This window comes from Nannospalax galili, unplaced genomic scaffold, assembly GCF_000622305.1.
Source record: "Nannospalax galili isolate Female #2095 unplaced genomic scaffold, S.galili_v1.0 scaffold675, whole genome shotgun sequence".
Classification (NCBI taxonomy): domain Eukaryota; kingdom Metazoa; phylum Chordata; class Mammalia; order Rodentia; family Spalacidae; genus Nannospalax; species Nannospalax galili.
The window spans coordinates 2,239,408-2,250,518 of NW_008337205.1; the positions used below are offsets into that span (position 1 = coordinate 2,239,408).

The 11,111-nt window shown below is 54.7% G+C and overlaps 1 protein-coding gene across 3 annotated transcripts; it reads right to left on the minus strand.

Annotated features, from left to right (window-relative positions):
• Positions 1–1,689: 1,689 nt before the first annotated feature.
• Nyap1 (neuronal tyrosine phosphorylated phosphoinositide-3-kinase adaptor 1) lies at positions 1,690–10,898 on the minus strand. 3 transcript variants are annotated; one of them, XM_029563195.1, is made up of 7 exons: positions 10,754–10,898; positions 9,306–9,457; positions 7,486–7,841; positions 5,166–6,662; positions 4,112–4,324; positions 3,497–3,606; positions 1,690–2,217 (listed from the first exon to the last, which is right to left on the minus strand). In XM_029563195.1, the coding sequence occupies exons 2-7, from the start codon at positions 9,371–9,373 to the stop codon at positions 1,972–1,974; spliced, it is 2,490 nt and encodes an 829-aa protein (XP_029419055.1). In that variant the 5' UTR covers positions 9,374–9,457; positions 10,754–10,898; the 3' UTR covers positions 1,690–1,971. The 3 variants fall into 3 exon arrangements, with proteins under 3 accessions (XP_029419055.1, XP_029419056.1, XP_008830585.1); XM_008832363.3 differs by having other exon boundaries at positions 1,692–2,217; positions 4,112–4,321; XM_029563196.1 differs by lacking the exon at positions 9,306–9,457 and having other exon boundaries at positions 10,754–10,893.
• Positions 10,899–11,111: the final 213 nt, after the last annotated feature.

The window sequence follows — 11,111 nt, forward strand, 5'->3', positions numbered from 1 at the left end:
ACCTACCTCTGTCTCCTGAGTGCTGGGAACAAAGGCATGTGCCACCATGCCCACCTCATGTTGTGATTCTTGATGCTCTTATTAATGGACTATTTACTTGTTTATTTTTTTAACATTTATTTGCATGTGTGTGTGTGTGTGTGTGAGTGTGTGTGTGTGTGTGTGTGTATGTATGTGTATATGGTACCAGAACCTGAAACTTGGGCCTGGAACAAGATAGGCAAGTGCTAAGCTACACACAAGTTCTTTACTGGGGGATTCTGGGCAGGCACTCTACCACGGAGCCACGCCCCCAGCCTCTCACTGGGGGCTTGTAGGCAAATGTTCTACCACTGAACCAAGCCCCCCAGTCCCTCACAGAGGGATTCTAGGCAAAGGCTCTGTTGCTGAGTTATATTCCCAGCCCTCTTATCTGTTCTATTAGTGTTCTTAGATAGCCACAGCCCTCTTTTAGTCCTGCAGCAATGTCTCCTGGAGTCTGGGGGTTTCAGCTCCCTGAGTAGACTACAAGGTCAGCTGAATGTAAACTTCACATATGAACATTCCTTCTGCATCAGAACACTGCTAGGAACACAGTAGACGTTCAATAAAAACTGAGTGATAGGAGCTGTGGAGATGGCTCAATGATGAAGTGCTCACTAGCAAGCATGAGGACCTGAGTTTGGATCCCAAGCATCCACGTAAAAGCCAGGCATGATCGTTCGCACCTGTAATCCCAGCTCTGCGTATCCCTGGCACTTCCTAGTCAGCCAATCCATCAGAATCAATGAGCTCCAGATTCAGTGAGAGGAATTCAGAAAGACACCTGGCAAGGACCTCTGGTCTCCACATGCATGTGCACACACATACATATGCACACACATGAATATGTACAGACACACACACACACAATAACTTAATGATGGAATGCCTGCTGGAATTCCCAAGACTCACCTGAACTCTGTCCCTCCCTGTGACTGGTCACAGCTGCTCCCCCATGGTACCTTGAACTCCCACCCACCCAGGGTATCATGGAAAAAGGAGGAAGGGTAAAAGACAGAGCACACTGGGAAATCTAAGAAGCCAGCTCTAGGGTCATGAGTCTTTTAATATATTATTCTGAAAAGAAAGGAATTAAAAAAAAGTTCCTGACAGCTCTTCTGGTGTGTTTTTTTAAATTTAAATAAATACCCTCCCCTCCCACTAAAATCTCCCCTCCTTCCCCTTCATCCCACCCATCCTTGGCTAGACCCTTACCCCAGAACTAAATAAGATGCCTGCTTTAGAGCAGGCCACACTCACTACCAAATTCTGGCAAAATTATAAATACTGTCAATTGTCTGAGCCTCTGTGCCTTCTGACTCTGCTCTTCAAAGCAGAAGCATCCCTATCTTTGGGTGGGCATGGGTGGCGGGGGTCTTTAGGCACTGGCCTTAGGAAGAGTGCAAAGTTAGCCTCAGCTCTCCACCATCTGCTCAGGAGTAAGTCAGAAGGACCCAGAATTCCCCTCCAGACTAAAATAAATAACAAAATAAATACCCTTCCCCACTCCCCCTGGCTCTCAAGAAGAGCTTCTCTCTCTCTCTCTCTCTCTCTCTCTCTCTCTCTCCTTCCACTCTTCTATATGCCCCCCCCCCCCCTCCCCCGGAAACCCCTCCCCCCTTCCCCCCCTTCTCCCCTCTCTCATCAAAAGGGGTCTCACTTCTATATGCCCCGCCCCCATCTTCCTCGGAAACCCTTCCCTCTTCCCCCATCTTGGCCTTCTTCACATGAAGAGGGGTCTACCACGCTCAGACACCCCCCCACCCCCACCTCCAACATCAAGCAAGCCCTCCTCCCCCAAATTGCTTGGGATACTGCTGGTACCCCAAGCTCCCCTATGGGTCAGGTAGGGCCGCCCTCCCCTAGTCCCTCCATCTCTCAAGTGTCAAGTAGAGATGGGCAGGCCCCGCCCCCTCCCAGTCCAGGTGTCCTGGGCCATCCCTGCACTCTTCAGATGGCAGTATCCCAGAGGACCGTGTGCTGCCGGCGGCAGGGCGGGGTGCCAGACTTGCGGGGCTCGGGGCCCCTCCGCCAGCTGGGGAGGATGGGCATGCTCTCTTGCTTGCAGAGCCCGCGGTCCGGACGGTGGCGTGCTTTGATCTCCTTGCACACGCAGCGCTTGCGCTCGATCACCTCCAGAAGCTTGCCATCCCGCTCGCGGGCCGGCTGGGGAGGCAGCGGCAGCGCAGGGTGGGTCTGCAGGAACCGCACAGAAAAGAGGTGAAGGATGCAGAGAGTCAAGGTCCTCAGGCTCAAACACCAATGACCTTCCCGCAGGCCATGCGTCTTGTCCTCTCACAGGGTGTGATGGGGACGGAGGTCCCTAGTTTTGGCACCCTCTTCCCACCAGAGTGCCCTGGTGCTAAACTAGGCTTGCATGGCCCTAACAAAGGGACCCTTTCCAAAATAAGCATACAAACAAAAAACAAGCAAACAAAAAATGTCTTTCTACAAAACAAAGACAGGAAAGTGGGTAAAGGACTCTAAGGATGGGAGAAGTTGACAGGGGTGCAAGGGAGATAAGAAGGTGGGTAATCAGAAAGCATCCTAAACCAGTACGAAATTCTCAAATTTAATAAAAGAAAAAAAATGGTGTTTCATGCTGGGGTTAGTATAGTTAGTACAGTAAGGCTCAGTTGGTTGATTGGTAGCTCAGAAGGTAGAGTGCTTGCCTGGCATGCATGAAGCCTTGAGTTCAATTCCCAGAACTGCATAAACCAGGTTAGTTTGTAATACCAGCAGTCTGGGAGGTGGACCCAGGGGGATCAAGAAGTTCAAGGTCATCCTCAGTTATATAGCAACTTGGAGGCCAGCCTGGAAGACTTGAGACTTGCCTAAAATTTAAAATACCAACTAACTAGGGCTGGAGAGATGGCTCAGTGGTTAAGAGCACTGGCTGCTCTTGCAGAAGATCAGGATTCAGTTCTCAGCACCCATATGTCAGCTAACAACTGTCTGTAAGTTCCTAGGGAGTCAATAACCTCTCCTGGCTGTCCATGGGCATTACACAACACAGTCATACTTACATACATGCAGGCAAAAATACATATAACATAAAAATAAAGTTTTTAATTTAAAAAAAGAAACAGAAAACTAAGTAAATACCTGGGGTTACAGGTATTTGTCACTATACTAGCTTGATTCATTTCTTTTCATGGCTATTAAATTACTCCCTGTAGCCCCAGTTGGCCTGGAACTCATTATGTAGACCAGGCTGGCCTCAGTCTCACAGAGACCACCTACCTCTACCTCCTGAGTGCTGGGATTAAAAGCATGTGCCACCATGCCCAGCTAGAGACAGGATCTTTCTATATAGTCCAGGCTGGGCTCCAACTCAAGAAGGATCCTTTGTACTTCAGCTTCCCTGGAGTGCTAGGATTACAGGAATGAGCAAGGGTACCTGTCTTTTCTTGCTTTTCTGTCTGCACCCAAACCTTCTTTTTTATCTACTCCTTCACAGAAGATCAAATCTCACCTGGCTCAGGGCATCCCTGGGCTGGCTGCAGGGCCTGGGGGTATGGAGTGCAGCCTGTCGGACTCCAGAGGTGGAGGCAGAGCGTCCCAGGCGGTATCCTCCTGTGAAATCTGAGGCCCAAAAACATCAGAGATGAGAAGAAAGGCCAATTGATGCTTAGTTGCCTAGATTAGGAGGCCAAGGCCAGCCTGTCACCTGCCTCATGAGTGAAAGGAAGAAGATGGAGATGCGGTGCCAAGATTCAGGGCTCTGGGCTAGGGATGAAGCTCAGTGGTAGAGCACATGCCTAGAATCTAGCCCAGTGAGGGGCTGGAGGGCATGCTCAGTGGTACAGCACCTGCCTAGACTCCCCCATTGAGGGGCTGTGGATATAGCTCAGTGGCAGAGTGAGTGCCCAGAATCCTCCAGTGAGGGACTGGGGTTATGACTCAGTGGCAGAGCATTTGCCCAGCATGCAGGAAGTCCTGGGTTCCATCCCCAGCAGAAGAAAAGAAATAAAGATTAAGGGCCCAGCACATGGAGTTGATAGGCAATCAGACAGGATAGTCCAGGCTGGACCCTGGCAGACTCCTGACCCACCCCATCTCTGTATAGAGTACATGGGCAGGGTATCACCTCCATTTCGGTGGCAGGCTGGGAAGGTCTGGCAGGGGATGGGCAGTGCCGTGCGACTCCCTCCTCGATCATGGTGGATCCTGGCCAGCAGACCCTCTGCCCCTTGGCTCCTCACAGGAATCCCTGATGCCACAGGACCCCTGTCCTCACGCTCCACCTTGCCTGGACCCTCAGTACTGCCATTCCAGGCCCGGGCAGTGTCCTCGACCTCTGCTGGGATAACAAAAAAAGCTCTAGTGTCTGCACGTGGGAGGGGCCATTCTGTCCCAACAGACATACACAATGCAGCAGGAGTGGAAAGGGCCTTACTTCTCACTCCCCCAACACACACACACACACGCCCCTCAGACTCTGCCCCCATTACTTTTGTTTCTACCCATCATTATAATCCCTCAGGGTCAATATCATATATATATTTTCTGCTTAGAAATCCCTTTTCCTGGTCAAGGGGACTTCTACCCTAGCGTTAGCTTTTAGATCCCTAGTTCTAGATAGGGCCAGAACAAACACCCTAGAAAACAGGGGTGCTGTTTCCCCAAATGGGAGAAAAATCCCAAATCCTGAGCTGGGAAGGTGTGTGTGGGGCAAATGTTGAGTGTATGGGGGGCGGGGTGGGGAGGGCTTCATGTGAACTAAGCTCATCTCTGAGAGCAGGCCTGGCGGAGCATTGCGTTACCAGGCAACCATAGGGGCCTCCCTCTCCTCTCCCTCCTGTCTGGATGGGTTGCCATGGTAATGGCTGGGAGGCAGCTGTGTTTAGCTCCTAGTGTGCACACACTCACAAACACACACCCCTGCAGCCCAGGGAAGGGAGGGTCAGGAAGTGGTGCAAGATGGGGCCCCAGCCCCAGATTCTACCAGTGCCCCTATTCCAGATCTCCCTGCCCTTTCAGCACACACAGAGACAAGCCCCTCCCCAAATCCATTCCCGATCTTTCTGGTCTCAGAAAACTTTCCAGTTCAAGACAATGGGCCTATGGATTTCAAATAACTCCCTCAACACCCCTTCCCATCACCAACATCCCCACACTTCCATTCCCCACCCTTCACTCACTGTCCTGTTTTGCTTTCCTCCCTCCATACAGGACCTTCCTCTGCAGAGCCCAGCCTGCCCCAAACGTGGCGCCCATCTCCTCTTCCTCCTCTGGTGTCCCTGCGCTGGCGATGACATGGGCACAGGAGATGCTGGCAAAGGCACCCCCATCGGTCCCTTGTTCTTGTAGCTGGATCTTGACCATGGGGGACGGTGCCCCCACTCCACAGCCCTTATTCAGCAACCCCCCAGCCTTGAGGCTGTCGTAGGCAGGGGGTCTCTTGAGCCCAGCTGAGGCTGGGTAGGTCCAGAGAGGGGTGAGGGGGCCTGCAGTTGGATCTGGAAAACTGTGGGGGGAAGCCAGGCAGCTGCGGTGGTGGAGGACCCCAGCTGCTGAGCCCACAGCCCCACCATGGGGGCTGGCTTTCCCTGGCACGGGGGGCCTCGAACTGGCGCACAGCATTCCGTGGAGTACTGAGATTTCTTCTGTCTTTGGCTCCCCGACACCCAGGGGGGGACCAGCTGGCAGGACCGAGTGTGTGGTCACTTTTACAGCTGAGTACACCATGGTGTAAGACACGGCCTTGTCCTTGGGGGGGCCAGCGAGCAAGGTGGCTGGAGCAGGGGGGGCTGCCGGCGCCCCCACCGCCTTGGGGCAGATCATGCTGTGAGAGTTGGGGAGCTCCCGCTCCCCCCGGGGCTGGCCAGAGCCCTGGGGGGGCAATGGTGTGGAGTGGCTCCGGGCTCGGCCTGATGGTCCTAGCAATAGCAGGTTGGCAGCAGGAGGCGGAGGCGGCAGGGGAGGCGTCTCCCGCTCTCGTGCAGGCACTTGGGGAGCTGGAGTGGAACCTGCTGGCTCCTTGGAGTGGCAGAGGACAGGTAGCCTCGAGACCCCGTCGCCAGGGGTTCTTGAAGCAGACTTGGCTTGAGGGAAGGCCAAGAGTGGAGGCCGGTGCTGAAGGAGGTTGGGGAAGGGTGGGGGGATTTCACAAGGAGTGGTCTTGGTGGGTGTCCCATCCCTCCGGCTCGGGAGGGCTGATGCTGGACGTCGGTGAGAGTGGGGCTGGAGGGCATGAGACTGGTGTGGAGGGGAGGTTGCCATCAATGGGGGAGGCCCGTTGGCTCTGCCGTCCCCTGCCTCTTCAGGCAGCGGGTATTTCATCTCTTCGTATATGGCCTCACTGTCATCAGAGTCCGAATCACCAGCTGGAGGGGTTGGGCCTCCTCCAAGAGGAGGTCCAGTCAGGCCTCCTCCACTTCGTCCTCCTCCCCGGAAGACATCCCCCACCATCTCGATGTACACGGGCTCTTCTTCCTGGGCACCTGTATCAAGGTCTCCAGCTACTCGGGAGCCCCTATTGAGGCGCTGCAGGGGCAGGTTCCCCCCTCGAGGAGACGGAGCTGGGGCACAAGTCTCATCGAAGGACACAGACAGCTGAGTGTTGGGGCTTCGCCTGGGCTTCTGTGGTGGAACCTTCCGGCTGGACTCACGGCACTCTGGGGTTGGCTTCTGAGACCCTAGGTAGGGTGGGAAGGAGAAAAAGAAGTTGAGCTTATTGAACCCAGGGCACTGAACATGTAAGTGCTCTACCACCGAGCCACACCCCCAGTCCCTGGCTGGGGGATTCTAGGCAGGTGCTCTACCACTGAGCCACACCCCAGCCCCTCACTGGGGGATTCGAGGCAGGTGCTCTACCACTGAGCCAAACCCCCAGCCCCTCACTGGGGGATTCTAGGCAGGTGCTCTACCGTTGAACCAAATCCCTAGCTTTTGTTTCTTTTTAAATTTTTCTATTTTGAGACAGTGTCTCACTAAGCTGCCCAGGCTGGCCTTGAACTCACTGTAGTAAATGAGAATACTTTTCTGACTTCTTGACCCACCTACAAGGACATATCTACCGATTCATTTGTTCCACAGCCATCCACTTAGAGCCTTGGTCAATTCTGCTTCTACAAGGTAGTCCCTAGTTTTTTTCTCTTCTCTTTCTCTCTTTTTTGGGGTTTTTAAGACAGGGTCTGACTATGCACCCCAGGTTTCCCTTAAGTATCCTCCTGCCTCAGTCCCTCTACCAACCCCAGAATCTGCAGCTCCTATCCTAAATTCTTTTCCACTTTCACATTCTTCCTAAGAACTGTCTTTTAGGGAGTGTCCCCTGCCCTTGAATGGTTCATCTGAGGTCCATCTAAAAGGAACCCCCCCATTCATTTTGGGAATGGAATCTTCCACTTCCTTGGCTCTTCCTTGAATGAACCCTCCCAGAAGCCTCCCCTGGCCTGGAATGGATCTTGCCAGCTCCCAGCTCCCTCTGAGGAGGGATGGAGGGGTGCGGGATTGTCTCACCTGCTTTTTTGCTTGGAGGTGTCTCTGCCCCTGATCCTGCCATGCTGAGCTTGGTGCTGGGGTGTCTCCGGGGCTTAGCTGGGGGTCTTCGGGTGCTACTATCCTCTGTGAGACCTCCCCCACCTCCCCCAGGCACCCCCCCTACACTGTCCATACTGCCCACTGAATGGCAGGAAAGTGAGCGAGGTGCCATGGCGCTGCGGCAGGGGTGGGGGGTGTGTTCCTGGGAGGCAGGCATCGTCATGAAACCCATCCTGAGGGAACGACGCAGTGAGGCTATGTCCCGCACTCGGACCCCAGGCCCAGGGCCAGCCCCAGGCCCTGCAGGGCCAGTGGGGGCTGCTTCCTTACTGGAGCTGGGGAGAGAAGACAAGGATGGAACAGAGGTCAGACATCAGGCAGGCTTCGAACTCTCATCCCTGTATCACAATAGAACATGATCCTTCTTAAGGCTATAACAATTTTGTTTCTCCAGGGAAGAGGTCAGAAGCCTGGGATAGGAACATTTGAAAGTCTAAGGCAGAAATGTAGGGTCTTTAGGCAGATTCTTTGAGCTTAAAGAAAAAGCTAAGCAATTGCGGGGGGAGACATGTGGTGTCAAAAATGAAAGATGTGATATGTGTGTAGGGCAGTCAGTATCCCTGGGGCTGATGGACCACCCAGCCAGCACACAGCCTATTATACAGAGAAGGATGTAACCCAAGTCACAGCCACCCAAGAGATAGACAGACACACCTGACACCAGGGCTTCTCGGTGCCTCTCACACTCTGGCCCACACCTGGCCTCTGGCCTCCCCACATGCCCAGCTACTGCAGCCTCTGCCCCACTACCCACCTCCTCTCCCCTAACCAGAGCAGCCTCCCTAGGCAGATCCTTTCTCCTCTCTTCCTCCCTCTCCCTCGCTGCTGCCCTCTCTCTGTCAGCCTCCCCAGTTCACTCCAATTCCCTTTCACTGTCCCTAGTTCCCCAAGTGAGCCAGGGGGAGGGGGGCTGGCTGGCAGGGAAGAGGGGAAGAACTACTGTGTGGTGGGCTCTCATTAAGGCCCTGTCTACTAACCCTTCATTAGGGAGAGATTGCTGCAGTGATCGCTCTGATTAATCTAATTAACAATAAGAATTAAACTCCACAGTTTCGAGGAGGAGGGAAAAGGGAGCTGGAAGGTGGTTGTGACTCAGGCTCCAAGAGGCTGTGTAGTCAATGGGAAGGGAAGAGGAGGAGGAAGCGGGCTGACAGAGGCCAGGCCCAGGTCCCTAGGAGGGTAGGGATTCAAGAGTGACGGCATGGGGGGGTGGTCTCCACCTCGCTTTTCTGCAGGATCTAGCCTACAAGTCCCCTAACACACCACACATACACACACACACACACACACACACCTCTCATTTCCCCCCAACAGAAGACTAGGAAGGAGACCCCACAGATATTCTTGAAGGCCTCTGAAATGACTCTGTCCCTCGATCCCATGAGGACACTGGAGCCTGCCTCTTCCAAGGTCAGGTGACAGGGGAAAGCCAGAAACCAATCTCAAAATGACAGAAAGTGAGTTGGGAAGGAATGACTGGGGCCCTTAGAGGTGGGGATAAGCTAATAGCATTCTCTAGAGCTGGAAATTGTCCCCCTCCCCATACTGTCCCCAAGGATGCCAGGAAGAAGGCCAGAATCAAGCATATGCAATTATAGCCATTCTGTGCTGAGTACAAAGTCTGGGACCAGACTCTCACTGGTGACAAGGCTGTTGGGCCCCAGAAGGGGCTGTAGTCCAGCAAAAGAGGCAGGCCCAGGTATAACAGGCCACGGGACAGTCTGGGATCCCAGCCTTACCTCCTCTTGCCCTCCTCTTCTTTGTGCTGTCTCCACTCCAGCTTGGTTTTTCGGTATAGAAGGTTCATGTCGTGGGGCAGGAGGTGGGGGCTGGGGGGCCCTGCTCAGTGCCTCCAGGCCCGGGGGGCGGCCCTCCCTGGGTCCCGGATCCACTTGATAAAGGGAATGAGTAAAAAGGAGAAAAAGGAAGATGGGGGTGTGGAATGAATGAAAGAGAGAAAAGGGGGCAGAAACATGATTTGGGTCCTCAGAAGAGGAAAATACAGACAGGCACAGAACACCCAACAGTCTATTGGACCCCTCCCAGACAGACAAACATGTGTGTGTGTGTGTGTGTGTGTGTGTGTGTGTGTGTACAGTCACACATCCTGACAAAGGTGTTCGGAGTGTCACACAGACACTCTGGAGAGAGCAGGTTGACACAGATGCCCATCCTGTGTAAATACATCCTGAGCCACCACAGACAGGGCCCCTAAACACACAGCAACTCTGCAGGCACAAAGCACATTTAGATACATCACCCAGCTACACAGACCTATATCTACAAACAGGGACAGACATAGGGGGGCATAGGTAAACACAAACCTAGAAACAGCAAATACAGACATAAACACCGAAACACCGACACACCCACAGACACACACAGACCTCTAGCACACAAATCCGCTATAGAACTGGCCACACCTACAGACCGGGAGTTGTGCTCAGGGCCTACTTGCGTACATTGCACCCGGCTAGGGAAAACGGAGAGACCAGCAAAGCTTGCTACCCCTTCTTGGGCCCTGAGGCTTAGTGGGAAGGAGGGTCACGAGGACAGGGTGGGGATGCTGAAGAAAGGGTGGGGATACCGAGTTGGGCATCTAAAATCCCACTTATCCATCTATCTCCACTCCCTGGCGTCCCCCCTTTTCCAGTTCTGGGCTCAGGCTTCCATCCACCCCTATTTCAGTTCTCTGGTCCATCAGTGATGGTTTCCACCTCCCTCCCCTCGCTGATGGCCCAAATCACCTTCTTCCTCCCTCCAGGATTTGGGAGAACCCGGGCTTCCCCCTTGCAGTCCCGCCCCTGAATCCCACCCAGGGAGGAGGGGGGGGTGTCTCCAGCCTGGCCCCTTAGCAACCTTCAGATCTGAGGCCTTCATACCTGCTTGTGCGTCCCTTCCCCCAAACACACTCTCCCTTTCGCCTTCAGCCTTACGTCTCCTCCCTGGAGCCCCTCCTCACAGCCGTCCTCCCCCTTCCCCTGTTTGTTCCAAACCTGGCCTGCTTCATCCCCCAACCCCCCCTTTTCCATCCAAGAGTCCCAGGTTCCCAGGGCACTCCTTCCTCGTCCCCTTGTCCCGCTACTCTGGGTTTCTCTGTCTCTCACCCCGCCAATCTTCCCTGCCCCTTGTTCTCCCCATCACCACCTCCCCGCATTAAGCCTCCCCAATTTCTACATCATCGTACCTGGCCTGCCGGGCGCCGGCCCCCCCATGCCGGGCTCCGCCCGGAGCAGGAGGAGGGAGGAGGAGAGACAGAGGGAGACCAGGGGGAGCCGAGCTGGGCCCTGCCGCAGAGACAGCCCCGCCTCCGGGTCCGCCCCCAGACCCGCCCACGGCCCCAAACCCACCCTTCCACGCCCTCGGAGGACCCAGCCCGAGCGGCCGTGCGGCGCTGCACCTCCAGGCTGGAGGCGGAGGGTGCTGGGGGCTCCGGATTCTGCGAGATAGACTGGGAAGAAGGGCTTGGGGTGCCAGCCTCGTGCTCCCCAGCTTTGGGGCGTCTGATCGTCGCCGCCCCGCGTACCCCCACCCCCGCTCGCCCC

Excerpts from the sequence above, each read along its gene's own strand:
- Nyap1 (XM_029563195.1), bottom strand. The coding sequence starts at position 9,373 with ATGAACCTTCTATACCGAAAAACCAAGCTGGAGTGGAGACAGCACAAA. Across the intron at positions 3,607-4,111 it reads AGCCTGCCACCGAAATGGAG|ATTTCACAGGAGGATACCGC; the intron begins GTGATACCCTGC and ends TTTGGGCCTCAG. Across the intron at positions 2,218-3,496 it reads CCAGGGATGCCCTGAGCCAG|ACCCACCCTGCGCTGCCGCT; the intron begins GTGAGATTTGAT and ends CGGTTCCTGCAG.